Consider the following 17742-nt stretch of genomic DNA (forward strand, 5'->3'; position numbering starts at 1 on the left):
TTTTTTATGGTCCACGCCCCTCTGCCTCTTTCCAGTAGATTTTTTCGTGTTTCGGCTGGGGAGACTTCGCGATTTTTCGAAAGTCGCCGACAATTTGGCAATAAATTTACCACAAAGCGTTTCGGGCAATAAAACATACAAGTGCAGGGCGCCCCCTCGCCCCATGGGGCTCCTATATATATGTACCCTGGATATCTTGCCATATTTTGCATTTTTAACACATTTTTGGCGAGGTTCTCGGGCCGAAGGCAATTAAGAAACGAAAACGAAACCAACCAAAACAAGAAAATGTCCAGCACACAGAAAGAAACATCGCAACATCTGTAATAACTTATACTTCAAGCTATTGATGTCAAAAAAATAAACACAAATAACACTCAAACCTTTATCATACTTTTCTGAAACTTAAAAATTTCAGAAACTTTGTTGAACATTTGACTACACCAAAAGAATACATATACATTTTATATCACATACATTTTTACATTAAAACATCCTGAAGAAAATGGTAAGACAAGCGCAAATTTTTTTTATTAAACAAGATAGAAAATTTAAAAAACAAGTTTTGAAAAAAATCATTATAATATTTTACACTGCTTTTCAGAGCAGGAACGAATTGAAATGGAATGAAATGGAATGGAATGGTACGGAACAAAATGGATTCTCTCTCCCAGACCTCGGTGTGTGAATTTTATTAAGAAATTATACTCAAAGGAATTGGTAAGTTAAACTCAAATATTTTTTCCAGACTAGATATGAAATTTCAAATAACGAGTTTTAAAATTATCGTTGTAATATTCATATTCAGTGCAGGGACGAGTTGAAACGGAATGGAATGTTTCGGAATGGAATTGAAACTGAAATTTCCAGCTCTCGAGTATATGAATTTTATTTTGAAATTTTACTGAAAGAAAATTCCATTAAGCGCAAATGTTTTTTAACTAGATATGAAAATTCAAATAAAGAGTTTTGAAAATATCGTAATAGTATTTTATTTTGCTTCTCAGTGCAGGGACGAATTGAAATGGAATGGAATGGCGCGGAACGGAATGGAATCTCAAATTCCCAGCTCTCCAGTGTGTGAAGGTTCATCATAAATTTATTAAGTGCCGACAGGATACCTGGGAAACGGGTTCAACGCTCGGCTGACTTGGAGAATTAATTCAACTGGCACCTTTTTGTGGGCCGACTATTAAGCCATAAAACATAAAGGGCCATAAAAAATCATCTTGAGATCGGATTGCAGTGGACCAGCTTAATTGCAGACCCTCAAAAGTAAAGCATGATTTGTGTGCTCATAAAATTGAAATTGATTTCAAATCAGATTAACTCCAGAGTTGCGTAAGAATGATGATTAAATAACCGAAAGAGGCCAGCCGAAAGTTTGCCAGAAAGAAAAAGAAAACTAAGACTTAAATCGGAGAATATTTTGCTAATGAAAAAAAGTGCATGAAAAGGAAATTGCAGAAGCGCAAGCTTTTGCTTGCAATGAAAGCAATACCACATCGCGGTTTTGGTAAGCCAAAGCGAAAGGCGGTGGAAAATGGGAGGAAAGTGGGTGGAACTTGGGTGGTGTACAGTATGTTCGTTAGAGTGGCGGAGTGGGCAGGTGGTTCGTGGCCTTCGACACTTGACTCGATGGCTTGCCACTGTTCCCATTGAGGAGCTTCGGTACACAGAACCCACTATAGATCCAAAGAAAACCACGGAACTTAAGAAAATAAAAACGAGAAGGGCTGTGGCTCGTAAAAAAACTGAGATACTCTCGGACAAAGGTTCCTTAACATTTGTTTATCTATATAGCATAATAGTTTCTTTATATTTAAATGCAAGTTTTTAGTTTGTAGTACTTAAATTACATTTTAATAATACATTTTAGCTCAAATTAATTATAGTATAACTTTATTCCACTACTTTATAGAAAACAAAAATCCAGAAAATAAATCAGGTAAATTTTAGAAGGTTAATAAAAAAGTGAAACAAAAACTCATGATAATTCAGAGTTCTCGTTAAATAAATTAAATTTACATAAAGCAACTTTCGCAAGCAATTTCTATCGCATTCGTCTCGAGTAAGATGATCCTATTTAAATTCATGTAAACTTAAAGTGGGTTTATTTTAAATCCCCTGTAATTAGAGTCCCTCTCCCAGCTTTAGTACAGTACTGATTGCTGAGTCCTTGAATTATTGTACGAGAAACACAATAAAACCAACTTTTGAGAAGTACTTAAAGCGCCTTTGCAGTTCAACACGAACCGGCAATCCCCTTCGAAATCCCCTCCAGAACTCCGTCCTTCCGACTTTCCGACTCCCCGGCGGACGGACGGAAGGACGGACGGACACATGTAGCTGGGAGTCGTTAAAATTATCAATGAAACTTTACAAATCTTCCCGGGGAAGAGCCGGGAAAATGGATTGGGGCAAGGGGCAATGGAATGGAAAATAAGAAGGGAATAAAGCCAAATACAAGGGAAAAAGTTAAGTTGCAACTTTGTTAACTTTGACGCTTATTAAAGAGAGGAACAATCCAGCAAGTTAGTAGCAGGAAAAGAGCGTTAAAAGGAGGGAGATTCTTCAGCAACTTTGACTCGATTAAAGGTTTACGGAACCTTAAAAAATGGGAACCTCCCGTCAGTTCAATGTCAATGCCATACCCCCCACGGTTTTCCATTAAATTCACATCGCCCAGGCCTTAAATGCCCTGCAAAATACGAAAATATTTTTTCTGGCTCGGCTGAAGTATAATCAAAAGGCAATAAATATTGTAAATGTGACAAAGCAGGCAAAGTTTAACTAGGACATGGACCTGCTTTTTCCCCGCTTCCCGGAAAACGGCTACAAAATGTTTGCATGCTGCGGTAACAGCAACAAACAGCGAAAACAGCGACAGAAAAAATGAAAACCAAAGCCAAAGGATGAAGAATAAACAGAGGTGGAAAGGACACCAAAAAATGAGCAAGGACCAAACATTAACTTGGCTTGATCAAAGGGGGATACCCTGAAATTCAGTGGGCTATCGAAGTCAAACCTTGGTTTTCAAAGTCAAAGTAAATAAGGAAATTTGTATCTTGTTTTGGATTTTTTAATTCAATAAAGTTGTACTATCCTTCTTTTTTCGTCTGTTCCTTATCATTATTGTTTTATTTTCTACTCCCCGAAAACGAAAAGCCTCTTTCGGGTGCGGACTACCTCTTCAGAGGGTAGAAAAAAGGATAAGCATTGCGGCACACCCGCGACAAAAAAGGATGGCGAAAAAATTAAATATAAAATGCAAAAATGGCTTTTAAGCAGCGCAAGTCGAGTTCGCGGGGGGAGTTCGGGGCCTGGTGTGCAGGAACCCGAGACCCCTCCCAAAGGACGCAGGACACATGGCAGGTGTGTGGGCAGGATGTGCTAAAAGGACATTGCTGTTGGTCGGGGGGTGGGTGCCGGGTGATGTGTGCAGTTCATCAGCGACCGCAGCAAAAGGCTGCGAGATCCTGCAAACACACAAAAAGGACACTGGACACAGGACACTGCGTCCTGCCAGTTAACCATCAAAAAGTACGAAAAAAAGGCCACCGAAACGAGGAAACGAAATTATCGTAGGGCTGGCTAAGCGGGTTCAAATGGACCAGAAAAATGTTCATTAAAACGAAAATATGGGGAAAAGTGGGCAAGGCGAGGAGTGTAATCGCAGATATTTCTGCTGTGTCCAAGTTCAAATGAGCATTTAATAACAAGATCGTTTGTACAGGGAAAAACACATCCTGGACACCCGAAGTAACGCTGCAGCCCTGAGCCAATTATGAAGTGCAGGCAAATTGCATTCCTTGGGAATTTTATTTTTCATATTTTTTGCACCTCTAATGAAATTGCCAGGCACAAGTTGTCCCAAGATCCTGTCTAACTAACTCCTTTGTTTATGCAAGCGGAAATTCATTATTTTAGCATGCACGCCGCAAATTATGCTATGAACTCGCACACCTCCCCTGAATTTGCGCTTTTCGCCAGCTTTGTAAGTGGAATTACCCTATTGGGCCGGCTTAAATTCATCAGCCATTGTGGGCTGGTTTCTGGTAGGGAATTAACATTCCAAATTGAATGGGTGCTCAGCGCATTATGATGGAATTTCGGGGAAGTTCGGGAAAGCAGATTTGGGTTTAATTTAACTGACGCATCCGATTGGTTAGCTGCCATAGAACACCATTCTGGCGTTTTCTCGCAGTCCAACCATATTTATTGATGAATAAACAAAAAATGCATCGGGTAAGGGTTCATAAAATATAAAACAAGTACATTTGATCATTCATTCATTACAGAAAAAACGAAACTCGTCAATCAACTTACTAAGCTGGATCATTGTCGATGCAAACCAGTGATATTTTTAGTAGTAACCATTTGTTGTTAAAGAATTTAAAGTATGCTACACACTTTTCAAATTTAGGATGCGATTCTCTCATATAGACCTTACCAGACCTTACCAATTTACGCCGCTGCATCAAAATTAGTTTCGTTTAAATCACATTCAAACATTTTTTTTAAAAAAGCGTACATTTCGTCAATCAGCCAATTATTCTGCTACTGAAAAATGCATTTTTGGAGAAGAATACATTTTAAGCAACAGTATTTTCTAATGCTTTGAAATTTTGTTGATGTGCTTATATAGTAGTGTATTTATTTATTTATATATTTAAATATTTGAATAATTTTTTATTTATGTATTTTTTACTTACTTTTTTTATCTATTCACTTTATTAATAAGATTTTATTTATTAATGAGAACCACGTAAACCCATGTTTCTTATTGCAGCTATAGCTACTGTGGCCTTAGGCTGGTATTAGTTTCTTGCCTTTAAAACTGTCAGGGAAGCTAGGATAAAAGACAAATATTCACAAACATTTATTAAAATAGTTCTTATTGCTAACATCCTTTTTAATCGTCTTAATAAATACTCCATTTCTTAATTTATTAATTAACTGCCGTCACCGATCGCTTAAAGAGGAAAAACATTCCACTTAAAAGCCGTCCTCATAAATATTTAATCGCCACAAATGGCAGCTTGTCAACTTAATTGAGAGAGGAACCCTTAAGTACTGGTAAAACTCAATTCGCACACGCAGTTTTAAGCATACATTAAATGGAGTTTCGCCAATTATTTTCGCTTTAGCCAAAAAACTGTTAAACAAAAAGCCGGAAACAAAACCGAAAGCGACGAGGAGAATTTTCAGCCGCAAAACAACTGTGTAATTTATTTTAATTTTTAACGAAAATCCACTAAGAGCATTGCGCGCGACCAGAATATCCAGGTTAGTCGGGGCATAATAATACATATTCACGCGTATAAAAACATGTATAATAAAATGCACTCGCTTTTTGCCGGCGACGGGCGCTCTTTTTTCGAACTCTCCCCCTTGTTCCTTTTTGGCTTAAAATGAACACGAAGCTATTTGTTAATTCAATGAATTTATTCCCTGGCCCAGGAAAGGAATCGTCTGGAACTGAGTCAACGAGTCCGGAACATTGCCCGATCCATGTTCCATGGCCATCCGCACACATTGATAAACACATTACAAGATATTTTGCATATTTCATGGGTCCGAGGCGCTGGGAAGGGCCTCCAACGTCCAATATGCATGGGCATGGGCCTGGGCCTGGGAATGGGCCTGGCCTGGGCATATGAAACCTATATGCACACGCACTATACATGGCATAAAGTCAGCCCGTGTTAAAATCTGCTTTTATGATTAATTGCCGTGGTGCTGGAAAATAAACCACGACAAGGAAGGCGACTTGCTGCATTTCAATTTGTATTTTCGCAGCCATTTTCATTGCTCGACCGCTTTTCCGGGCTTTTCCATTGCGCACATTCACACTTTGGGGTTTTATTTCGGTTGCCATGATGTAAAGTTGCGTTCGGCTGATTTAAACGTGATCCTTGTGTAATCCCCCCTTAATTATTCCCTGCATTAATTTGTGAGGGCACAAAAACTGTGGAAATTAATTGCATTTCAACAATTTAGATTCGTTTCGATTAGCCAAAGTGCTTGGGAAGGTGTATAATTTATGTATTTCTAGTTAGAGTGCTCCAAATACATTTATTTATTGAACTTTTTTTAGCCTTTAATATCAAATTAAAATAGTAACTTTAATGCTTATTATTTTTAAAACCCATAATAAATTTAGCAGCTACAATTTGACCCTTGTTAAATCGTTTTTAATCGGAAACTTCCATTTTGTTAACTTTTTTTCGGTGCTCCTGCAATTCTTTTCCCTCATTTAACCCCACTTGGTTGCCCATTTCTTCCGCCTTCAAAAGTTGTTGCTGTTTTGCTCTTCTGGAAATTGGCGCGTTTATCTTGCATTATTTTGCGCACATTCGCTTCGCATAACTTTCGGCCTCTGTTGCAGTCACTGTTTCTGCCTCAACTTAAGCTCACTCTGCCAGAACTGCACTGAAAAATAATATGTGTTAGGAATCAAGTTATGGCTAAAATATAATTAGTGCTCAAACCCCTTTGGAAAGCCCATAAATCATAATCCTAAGTTAGCTTTATGTAAATAAATAATTGTTTAATATTCCCTTCTCGAAATAAATTAAAGAAGACACTTCTGTATAATCTGCAACCTCTTAGGTCCCTAAATGTTATTTTGTAATCATCATAAAATAAAAAGTATTACCGCCACTTTACAATTAAAAATGTTTCCGTTCTTAAGAAATACTTTAAAATGAAAAGAACGTCAGGTAATATTTGACAGAATAATATTTTGACATGTCTTCTGTCTAAGTAATTAACAAAACAAAAAATGGTGGCTATTAGTTAATAAAACCCCCGTTTGAACTGCTTTCTTTCCGTGCTCCTGAGACTTTTGCCGCTGCTTCCGTTTCCTTTTGCCCGGAAGGAGGGGGAGGGCGAGTGAAAGCGGGGAGAAAGTACGAGAGGCGGCGCAGGACGAGCTGCAACTGGCATTTTTGGCGTTCCCGGCACGCGCTCACTAATTTTATTCCTTAATAAAAACCAAGGCACACAATGCGCTGGGAGGAGAAGCCGTGCCGCACGTAGCGACCCTGCAGTCGCCCTCTCTTTCGCTCCCCGCTCTGCCGTCTCTTTCTCCCCGGGGACAGCTATCTCGCTCATTGGCCCCATTGCGCGGCGCTACCTTTGGCGAGGTTCGCTATCAAACTAGCAAAGTTCATTAAAGTGATAATTACAAAGGCCGTAAAACGAACGACGCGCGGCCAAGACGACACGGAACGGATATACGAGCTGGAAACTGAAAAATAAGCCCCAACCGAAACAAGGAGGAGCCCGGCGAGAAGAAGCAGGAGCGGAAGGGCAGCCTCGGGACATTTAACCCCTTTCTGGCCACGTTTAATGGCTGTCTCTCTTGCCGGGTCACCAGCAACGAAATAAATAAAAGGTGGGAACACAAAATATAAGATATTATTTTGAACAATTTTTAAATTTAAAAACGATTGTTAACGAGGTCTTTAAATTAAGTTAACAATTTATTAATTTAATCAAATAATTGAAATGACTGTTATTTTATCTGTGGGATAGTGGGATTTTAAATAAAAACTTAGATGTTTTTTTAAAAATAAATTAAAACTCAAAATTTTTTGTAAAGGTTTTTAAATGAAATGAATAATTTATTAATTAAATCAAATAACTGAAATGTACTTTTTTTATTTTTATTTTTTTAATGCATGGTTCTCTGTTTGCCGGTCTTTCTGGGTCATTAGCAATGAAATAAATAAATAGTGGGAACACAAAAAATCTTTTTAAGCAATTTTTTGTATTTAAATAATATTGTTAACAAGGTTTTTAAATATAATGAATATTAGTAAAATTAAATACCTGAAACATATTCAAATAAATTTATTTATTTCTTACCTTCACAAGAAATAGGTAATTTGTTTCATTTTTAAGCAAAATAGCTTACCATGTTTCATTTCTTATTTTATCTATTACCATGGACAATCATGAAGGGGTTTGTAAACTTCCTTTATAACCTAAATTAACTCAGTTTTAAAATACCTAAAATGAAAATTGGGTTTTTTACTACAAGTGGCCTGAAAAGGGTTAAAAATATAAGGGGTGCGAAGGGACTTCCGCACACCTCTCACCACGCTTGGCCAAAGTAGTTTCTTAATTTACAGTGAATGAGGCGAAACAGTTACAGGCGATAGGAATGGAAAATCCGTGTTCGATTTAATTGCCAGCCCTTGGAGCCGTGGGAAAACCCCAGCGCTTTTTAAATACATCTTCGGTGAAAATCATTGGAACCGGGGCAGGCCTATAAAGCGAGGTCGAACATGAATTTAAATAATCATAAGCCAAGACCCAAAAAACTTTGCACAGCTGCCAACAGGCTGACGCCCAAGGACCAAGAAAACTTTGCGGCATAAACAACAAACAGGGAAAAGTCGGGGGTTTATAGGGCGAGGAAAATCGGGGAAAGAAAAGCCATAAACTACAATTGAAAGAAACAACAAAGTCATTGCTGGCAGCAGCAGCACCAGGCAAATACTAAATAAATAAATAAATACATACATATGCAAAAATGCCAAAGGATTGGGCAAAAGTGAAATACTTTGATATGCATCTAAATGGCATCATCAGCATCATCCTTGCCCCGGCCCTTAACCCGCCACTGCCCAGGGGTTTTCAAGTGGGAAAACAACAGGCACCAGGAAAAATCCAAATCGGCTTAGGAATCTGACAATCAAAACAGCGTAAGCTTGGATTTTATCAAAGATACAAGACAATACAACTGAAACTGTAATATATAATTGTTGTGTTTTAGGATTTTAACCTATATTTAGAGGCCAATGCTACCAGTTTTTTATTTTTTACATACAAGGACGTTACTTTGCAAAGTCTCTACCCACTTAAAACTCGATTGGGCAATCCAAGCAAACAGGAAAAATTGATTTAAAGTGCCTACAGTTTTTCTCCCAGTGCAGCAGCAGGGTGAACCGCAGCCAGAGCAACCAAAGATGGCAATCAGCAACACTGCGATTGAGAAGGCAGCAGCAAATAGAATAGGAATCAGGCAGAACAACAACATTCAGTGTTTGCAAAATCTGGCGAAATAAAAGTAGTGAAAAAACAAAATACACACAGACAGATCAGACCTGTCAGCAGTGGCAAAAGCAGCAAAAAATACACAACACCAAGAGCGACAAACAAACAAAAAATACAGCAAATCATTTTGTGGGCATTACATTTTATTCGCCATTCGCTTGCCGCAAAGAGGACCTTGGGTCGAAATAAATGTGCCAGGATCAGATCGAATAAGGGATAATATTATAGCCCTATCAGCATTAGGTGTGAGTTTTTATTTGTATTAAAGAAATATATATTCTCTAAACAATATCTTGTATTATTTAACCCCCCTTAAGGCTTTCTCAAACTGGAGAACTACTTTAAAAACATTTATTTAAAATAAACACTCTCGAAAAAAAGTACCCCATGTTTATTTTACAATTTATTAAGAATCATGTTATTAAATTAAAAAAAAAAGCAAAAAAAATATTTGTTTGTTGCGTGGGGAAGCACTGTGTCCGCCCCTTGGAAATCCCGGCCTCCTCGCTCACATGTCGGTCGCTTCTGTGGCTTTGTAATGCAAATGTTTGGGCAACCCTGGCTGGTGGCTGTGGAGCTCGACTGGGGGCGGGAAATGGAATATACAATCACTATTGATGGCAACTCTGGCCAGACTCACTTCTGTAGACATTGTAGCCCCGCTCGTCGGCGACGTAGTACTGCGTCTGGATTTGGTTCCTGGGCCCGGGAATGGGCACTGAGTTGTAGCCCTCCTGCACGTTTATCACCTGGTCACCCACCTCCTTGGTGTACAGCTTCTTGTAGTTCACCAGGCCGTTGCTCATCACCAATCTGGGAAAAGGAGACAGTTTCAATGGATTTTTACAAGTTTTCTTTCAACAAACTAGATCTTAATTCGAAAAATTGTAAAAAAGGCACCTAAAATTGAAAATATATATAAATAAAAAACGAATTAGTTTCAAGCATTTTATGTTTCAACATTTCTCCAACTTGTTTGTAACCAATATATTACCTTCTAACTGATGTTTCTACATATTTTAGTTGTAAGTCCTCCCATCCTTACCACAAAATTACGCCTCTATAGGCGCAATCGCTTTTAGATTCCGTTTCGCTCTTTTCAATCGTCATCAAAGTAGGCTATATAACGTACTTCAAAGAAACTCCAACATAAATCAAATAACTAACTAAATTCCATCGTCGAGTGTCGTCCTCTGATTATTACCCTGTGGCGATTTGTAACCAAGTTCTTGGAACATCTTTGGTTTATTTCATTTTGTTTTATCAACATTTTTACAAGAGCTAATTAAAGTGAGTATTTAAATCCACTGGTCAGCAGTCACCACTTAGGTGGACAGAGGAAATCGCTCTGCTCGACCTCTGCCGCAACACGTGCAGTATAAAACAGCGGCCAGTACACACACAAAAACAATTTTTTCAACTGTTAGCCCCAATATCTAAAGAAGGAACTGGCGGGTCGCTGTTTAAATGCTTAGCAAACATATGGCTATCGTAAAGGTACCTTTTTGCCTATATCATACACGAAAACAATAGGTCTGCCCTGAAAAAGACTATTTGTAAGCCCTCCCTGCTGGCCACACTCGATACTCTTAGGTAGTTTCCTGGTGAGAATAGATCTGCCCTAAAAAGATTCATATTACTCCTTTCTTTTGCAACGCTACATCAAAGTAGGCTTTATAAGACATTTCATAACACCAACCCCTAAGGATTAACTAACTAAATTCCGTCGTAGGGTGTAGTTCGATTTTACAACAAGTAATTTTTTATCTTGTTTTGGAAAATGTAAAGTGAGTATTTAACTTGTAATAAGTGAAGTGAGTACTTGAATATATATACCTTTAAGGCTTAAAACATTGAGTAATTTCTTGGGAGTAAATATTGTCACGTAAGTGACAATTTTCCAATTCCCCTCGCCATCATGAAGCTTCATCATAGTAGGCTTTATAGCACATATCACTACACCTCCATACCTGTGAGAGTCAATACAAAATTCCCTCAGCGCGTACCGTTCTCTGACTATTTGCCTATTTTCCACTTCATCCAAGTTCCTGGGACAGCTCCGACGAAATGATGCGCACGGTCTTGCAACAGCTGCTCTACTCCACGGCGGTGCTCACCGCGATCACAGCGACGCCCTTCGTCAAGGTGCAGTGGCAGCTGGGCCGCGAGGAGGAGGCTAAGACGACCTTCCGCTACGACGATCTGATGAACACCGCCCTGGTGGCCCTGGGGCTGTCCGCCCTGGCGATGGCGCCCTACCTGGCCATCTGGGCGCGCTGGCACTCGACCTACTCGAAGCCGATCTACTTGGGGGTGCTGCTGCCCTGGAGCTACGTCTGCTGCACCAAGTTCCTCCTGGGCATGAGGATCCAGCTCAGTGCCATCTCCTACGTGTCCAATCCGGACGAACTGCACGACCTGGTCTACGCCCTAGTCTGCTACTGCGCCATCTTCGGCATGGCCCTGGAGCAGATCCTCCACTGGGGCCTGCTCTACCACCTGGTGACCAAGATAGTAAGGAACTGGCGCACCAACTTCATCTTTCTGCTATGAGCTTTCACGATTTGTTTGAATTTCGTTTGTTAATCATTATAAAAAATACAACGGCAAGCTGCAAAAAAATCCCATCATAGTGTTGACATTTTTTAGAATATCGGTTCTGATCCGGGTATGAATAAAATGTTTTAGAAGTGCCTAATAGCCGAAGACTTGATTTATTGATCACCCTTAAGGGGTGACTTTGATAGAAGGAAAATCCTTGCAGAGTTTCTATGTTTACCCTAGGTGTTTTTTGGCGATCAACTGCTATTATTTTCTTATAAAAAAAGATTCTATTACTTTAGCCATTTTTTAAACAAAAAAGCAATGCCAAGATCGTATAACCCTTTCCTAAATGCAACACTAACATTTTAGAACCAATTTTTCATAAAGAGTTATTTTTTAAAGATTTTAAAAAATTATTTGCTTGGCAGAGAAGTTACCTACCTGTAGCAATATCCCTAATCCTCCAGTGAAAAGATCGGCCCGAAGGCGGAGCTCACCCATACTGTTTGATACCTACATTTGAATTACTAATCTGGGCAAACTCACTTGTATTCCTCGGTGCCGTTGGGGTGTATCACGTGATAGTTTTGCACAACGTAAATGGGCGTGGGTGTGGGCGTGCCCGTGGGGTGGGCCGTGGTCACCGGTCGGGCGGTGGGTGGCGCAGTGGTGGGCGGCGCAGTGGGTGGTGCCACTTCGTCGAAGAAATAATCAAGATTCTCCTCTTCAAAGTCCATTTGCGGAAATACGACCAATTGATCCTCGTACAATGGCCATATTTGCTCAATAGGTGTCCCAATTTGGGTGGGCTTCGGGGTGGTGCTGGTGGTTCTGGTGGTCCTGGTGGTCCTCGGGGTGGTGCTGCTTGTTGTTGTCCTTGTGGTGGTGGTGGCCAGCGGCGGACTAAAGTCATCACCGTCCTCGATGTCACTGGGCCAAACAACCAATTGTAATTCATAGATGGGCTGGCTGTCCGGGGACTTCAAGTGGCGCTGCCAGTCCGGATTTTCCACCGGCTTCTCCGCCGGCTTATTACCGGACAGGGACCCGGGCCACGCCCGCCCCTCCGGCACCGCCCCCTCATTGTGGCAGCCTAACGAGTCCATTGTCGCCGCATCGAAAGTCAATTTGCAGTCGATGCGTCGGCCATCCACTTGAACGGAGGGCGCCTTCTCCGTCTCCGTCTCCGAGTCCGAGTCCGAATCCGAGTCCATCTGCTGCTCCGCCGCATAGGGGCCGGGGTCGAGGGTGGTGGTGTCCGGATCCGAGTCAGAGTCCCCGTCCGGACCCCCGACTATCCCGGCCTGCAGCAGAGGGATTAGTGCGGCCGCCAGCAGCAGCAGCAGGGCCAACTCCGGCCGGATTCTGTTTGATGACATGTCTGCGGGCGCTTTTCCTTGCCTTTTGCACGCTGCCAAAGGGCCCGGACTGGTATTTATACGAATCAAAGGCGCTGCCGCTGCAGCTGCGGCCGATTTCGAGTTGACTGACTCATCGTCACGTCGTCAGCCGCACTTTGGACGGCAGGCACCAGGAATATATAAGTATACAATACCGTTATGCGCCAGAACGTTGGCTGGCTTTAAGCGGCCAACTTTGGAGGAGGGCCAATAATAGCCGGGCGGGCGGGCTTAACCCTCGGCGCTGGCCTCAAGTGGAGCCTTTGAGCAAGTATTGTAAGTTGGCTGTGTGGGTAATTAGCCAGCCAAGAGCTGTAAATGGGGAAGAGTGCTTAGAAAAATATTCAAAAATATTTTAGGATACATTTTTGTATATTACAAAAAATAATAAAGCACATTTAAGGATATTCAATTATATATTTCAAGAATATTAAACAAGATTTGAGGATATTTTATTACATATTTTTGTTCAACAAAGTGCCGGCATTTTAGCATATTTATCTATATATTACAAAAATATTGAATAAAAACATTATGAAATTTTAAAATACTAAAAAACATTTTATCATATCATATATATTACAAAAATATTAAATAACATTTTAGGATATTCAGTTAAATATTACAAGAATATTAAATAACCTTTTGGGATATTTAATTATGTTAAAAGTTGCAATGTTGCAAAAAAGTTGCAAAAATAAATTGTTAGCATAGACGTTGATTGGAAAATATTGTTCATACGCACCGTTTTCTTCTCTCAACACTACGCAGCCATAAAACATTTATATATAATAATATGTATAATAAAAAACTTAAAAAAAAAATCACATATCTTTTTCAACAAAGCTACGAAAAAATTCAAAAACAAAATTGAGTCAAAGAAGTAAAATGCAAAATATTGCTCATACGCACAGTTTTTCTCTACCAAAAAGATGTATTTTCAAAAATAATAGAGTAAAACCAAATTAAAATTATGACAAGTGGTTTAAATTCAAGGGAGTCACAACATAACTTGTGTATTAATCGATTAAGTATTGAATAGGCCAGAATCTTGTGTGCTTTTATAACCCCCCGCCCCACAAGGGTTAAAGTGCATCTCGAAGATCAGGTAATACCAAAAGATGATTAAAATCGGCAAATGAATATTTGGATGGCAGGGCGAGGAGCTCGGGGCAGGATTGTTAAAATCTTTATAATCGCCGCATTGTGTGCGAGCTCGTAAAGCTCGGTATTTGTTTCGGAGACTGTTTGCTCAAGGGGTGATCGAAGTTCATTGGTTCAGTTACTGAAACCTTTTTTACTCGGAATATTTTTTGTTATTTTAACTGAGCTCAATCTGCGGTTGGGGTCTATGTCCTTGCTGGTTTTCTGCACTTCCGTTTCTGTAATTTTTATAGTGTCATTTATAATGGGATTTTCCCTGGCTGGTGCATCTGCTGCTGATGACTTGGCTGTCTTGTTATTTTTCCCGACTTTCTTCGTTTATTTGCTGCTGATTTTCGTCGTCTTTTTCTATGTGTCAAAAAATATATTTGCAATGTTAAAGCGCTGTTTTTAAAGCTTGCTTACCGGCAAACCGGTTAGCTTTGAATCATTTTGGCTGCTTATTTCTGGTTTATTTGTGCTGATCAGATTTTGGAGCAACTTCAAGGCCGGCCTGCTTTGTAATATAATTTAATTTTTATTTAATTGAACCGAATACGCCTTTAATGTGCAATTTGTCAAAAACTTTTTGATTTATGAGTCCGCCACAGCAAGCGGCTGTCAAGCAACTTGTTCATTTCACTCTACTTCTTTCTCGTTTTCCTTTGCTTCCCTTCCGGAAAATTGAAAATCTTACACAGAAATTTCCATGCGAACGAAACATACACCGCCCGCCCCCCATACTGCTGTTGCTTTTTCCCAATTTTTTCGGCACAAATTTAATTTGATTTGATTTTGGCCGCTGGACATGGCAAGCCTCAGGCAATTTGTCAGGAACTGTGTAGCTATTATATGTTTATACATTCCGAGGAATACATGTAATGCCCCTTACAAGAAATACAATTTTAGTATCCTTAGGCAGCAATAAATCCAATCTTTATTCTTATTATTATTCTATCTTTCTATAAAATGCATCTTAATTAAGAAAGTTTTTATATTTATTAAATCTAAAAATAAAATACCCTTATTTTTAGAGGGAATCCCTTGGGTTTGTCATACTAACACCTTCACTCAAACCTTGCATTAGAGCCTTCAGCAGAAAAGCTTAGAAATGCGCATTGTGTGAAGAATTCATTTTGGCAAAATTGGAAAACAAAAGGTGAGATGCTTCTGATGTAAGTAAGCCATTGATTGCTTCTATTTGCCTTGGAAATTAATTTCCCGACTTTGGAAAATGAATAGGCACCTGCAAATCTGCAGATATGGGTTTTGACTGCTAGTCAATAATTGCTTGTGCTTTATATGTTTGCATATACAGATATGGGTTTTAGGTCCCTTTAAAGTTCGGGCTTAAGTGCTGTAATCTTGCAGGAGTATATATAATTAAGTATATTGGCGTTATTAAATGCTGACCCAGATTCTGAGTGAGCAAATCCAGTTTTCTTTTACTTTAGTCTTTGTCAAAAACCATTACGATTCCTTGCAAAGCTGGTTTCATTTACTGCACTTCTGAAATCATAAAATTTGCAGAATATGAGAGGCGAAAAATCATATATAAGTGCTGAGGGAGCTGGGCACAAAGTCAAAGCGAATCAAAGCAAAGTCCGATAAAGAACAATCTTCAAGCAATCGGGGGAGTACTTAATTTAATTTTTAAAAAGTTATAGAAAACATGCCGCACAAGCTGAGTTTGATCGTTTTCATGGCTGTTATTGCCGGTGGACTGGCTTCAACCACAACAATGGCCACCACCAGGGAACCAATGACCACTACCACTGAAAAGCCAGTGGCTGATAATCCCATGAAGTCCCTGGATCGCCGTGACAAACGCCAATTGGTAAGTCCCTATTTCCTTCTCTACTTCTTTTTTGAAAATGTTTAGAAACATGCATTTGAGCCATATTTTTTTTCATACAAGTTTTGTCACCTTTAAAAAATCATAGAAAATGTAAGCAAAATGGTTTTTGAAAAAATCTTTTTGCATCCATAAATTTAAGTTTTGAAAACCAGGAACAAATTTTAAAAAGTAGATTTTTACTCAAATTCGGAATTTTTAGTAGGCACTGAATGGGCTAAGAAAAGTATCATTATCATTTAGACGGCATTTTAATTATTAATTTTCCATTGATGCCAAAATTTTAACTTTTGTTTCGTAAAAATATTTATGCTGACCAGTGTATATATTTGATTTATGAAAGTTCATAGATAACACACAATTTTTTCAGAATTTTTTTAAAATTCATATTTTTTAAATGTTAAACTCACTTTATTTTAACGAAATGTACCAATTGTGTATATGTCCTAGGCTATAACTGTATATTTAAGCCTCTGTTAGCTTATAGTCTTAACTACAAGATAGCCTCGCACAACAATAATAGCGATAAGATACTTTTACACTTTTTATTAAGCCGATTAACCACTTTGCAGACTGCCAATGGAGGGCAGACCAGCCTGGCCGGCTCCAGTGGCACCTTTCCCATCTTCTTCGACGGGGTGAACGTGAACCCCCCGCTGCAGACCCTGCAGCCCCTGCCGCCCCTCCAGCAGCTGCAGCCCCTGCAGCCCATCACCGTGGTGACGCCCGTGGCCTCCAGCTCGAACGCCCAGAGCCAGCAGCCGCAGGCCGGCTGGCTGCCCGGATTTGGCCAGAATCTGCCCATAATCGGCACCTGGGTGGGCGGTCTGCCCAATCTGATCAGCGGCCTGGGGCTGGGCGGGCTGAACGGCGGCTTCGGCACTCTCGGTGGCCTTAATCTGGGCAACCTGGGCCTGGGGGCCGTGGCTCCTGTGGCACCAGCGGCGGGGCAGACTGGCGGCTCGTCACCCAATCCCCAGACCAGCTGCCCGCTCACCCAGAAGCTCAGCTGCCGCTGTGAGCCGCTCATCCAGTTGCCTGGACTGAAGCCCAGTTCCAGTCCGCTGAGGTCGCAGCTGGTGCAGATCCTGCGGCAGAACGCGCGCAAGAACGACGACGGCTCGCAGGAGATGAGGGTGATCCTGAGCAGCGGGCATGTGCTCTACCAGCGCACCGCCAGGGATCGCGGCCAGACCGGCTACCTGGCCATGCGCATCCAGTCGGGCAGGTACTTCAACATCTACTACAGCGTCAACGAGAAGGAGTACACCGTGCGGGCGGACGTCAAGGACGCGCCACCCACCTCCGACTTCGACGACGAGCTGAGCGGTCAGCTCTGAAGTAGCTTGACAAGGTTAAGGTTTTTTTTATATATTTACTGGCCTTAAAATATCTGAAAATATTAGGAAATATTTTATTTCGATACATATAAGGACATTTATAGTGTTTATAAACAAATTTAACAGGTTTAAAGAGAGCTGAGCCCTTTTCAAAGGGTGTCGGGCCATCAAAAAGCACTCAACAAGGCCACATATGCCAGGCAAACCCAATTTGAGCCCAGCCCCTAAACTTTCCCCTAAACTGGATTAATCCCTTTCTTATTTGCAAACTTTTTTTGAACTACTACAACTACAAACTAGCTGCGAAGAAATAAACAACAATGAAACACATTTCTGGCGATTGCTCCCCTGGGACAAAAGTTGGGCTACAAAGACAAATATTCATGGGGTG

The 17742-nt window shown here is 40.3% G+C and overlaps 3 protein-coding genes across 4 annotated transcripts; 2 read left to right on the forward strand and 1 right to left on the reverse strand.

Moving 5' to 3' along the window:
- Positions 1-9450: 9450 nt before the first annotated feature.
- On the reverse strand, positions 9451-13006 carry LOC108033040 (uncharacterized). Its single transcript, XM_017107167.2, has 3 exons — positions 12160-13006; positions 9710-9882; positions 9451-9651 (listed from the first exon to the last, which is right to left on the reverse strand). The coding sequence occupies exons 1-3, from the start codon at positions 12990-12992 to the stop codon at positions 9578-9580; spliced, it is 1080 nt and encodes a 359-aa protein (XP_016962656.1). The 5' UTR covers positions 12993-13006; the 3' UTR covers positions 9451-9577.
- Positions 10193-11689, forward strand: LOC127012496 (uncharacterized). 2 transcript variants are annotated; one of them, XM_050890486.1, is made up of 2 exons: positions 10193-10359; positions 11115-11689. In XM_050890486.1, exon 2 carries the CDS (start codon positions 11137-11139, stop codon positions 11620-11622), a length of 486 nt encoding a protein of 161 aa, XP_050746443.1. In that variant the 5' UTR covers positions 10193-10359; positions 11115-11136; the 3' UTR covers positions 11623-11689. The 2 variants fall into 2 exon arrangements, with proteins under 2 accessions (XP_050746443.1, XP_050746444.1); XM_050890487.1 differs by lacking the exon at positions 10193-10359 and adding an exon at positions 10709-10856.
- A 2747-nt stretch (positions 13007-15753) lies between the features above and the next one.
- Positions 15754-17681, forward strand: LOC108032953 (uncharacterized). The gene is made up of 2 exons (XM_017107024.2): positions 15754-15993; positions 16584-17681. The coding sequence occupies exons 1-2, from the start codon at positions 15829-15831 to the stop codon at positions 17349-17351; spliced, it is 933 nt and encodes a 310-aa protein (XP_016962513.1). The 5' UTR covers positions 15754-15828; the 3' UTR covers positions 17352-17681.
- The last annotated feature ends 61 nt before the right edge of the window (positions 17682-17742 follow it).

The sequence above is a fragment of the Drosophila biarmipes genome, chromosome X, assembly GCF_025231255.1.
Source record: "Drosophila biarmipes strain raj3 chromosome X, RU_DBia_V1.1, whole genome shotgun sequence".
Lineage (NCBI taxonomy): Eukaryota > Metazoa > Arthropoda > Insecta > Diptera > Drosophilidae > Drosophila > Drosophila biarmipes.

Bases quoted from the DNA above. Each gene is read 5' to 3' on its own strand.
- LOC127012496 (XM_050890486.1), top strand. From the start codon at position 11,137: ATGATGCGCACGGTCTTGCAACAGCTGCTCTACTCCACGGCGGTGCTC.
- LOC108033040 (XM_017107167.2), bottom strand. From the start codon at position 12,992: ATGTCATCAAACAGAATCCGGCCGGAGTTGGCCCTGCTGCTGCTGCTG. The intron at 9,883-12,159 runs GTGAGTTTGCCC...TCCTTTTCCCAG, and splicing joins AACGGCACCGAGGAATACAA to ATTGGTGATGAGCAACGGCC. The intron at 9,652-9,709 runs GTGAGTCTGGCC...TCCCGCCCCCAG, and splicing joins GGGCTACAATGTCTACAGAA to TCGAGCTCCACAGCCACCAG.
- LOC108032953 (XM_017107024.2), top strand. From the start codon at position 15,829: ATGCCGCACAAGCTGAGTTTGATCGTTTTCATGGCTGTTATTGCCGGT. The intron at 15,994-16,583 runs GTAAGTCCCTAT...ACCACTTTGCAG, and splicing joins GCCGTGACAAACGCCAATTG to ACTGCCAATGGAGGGCAGAC.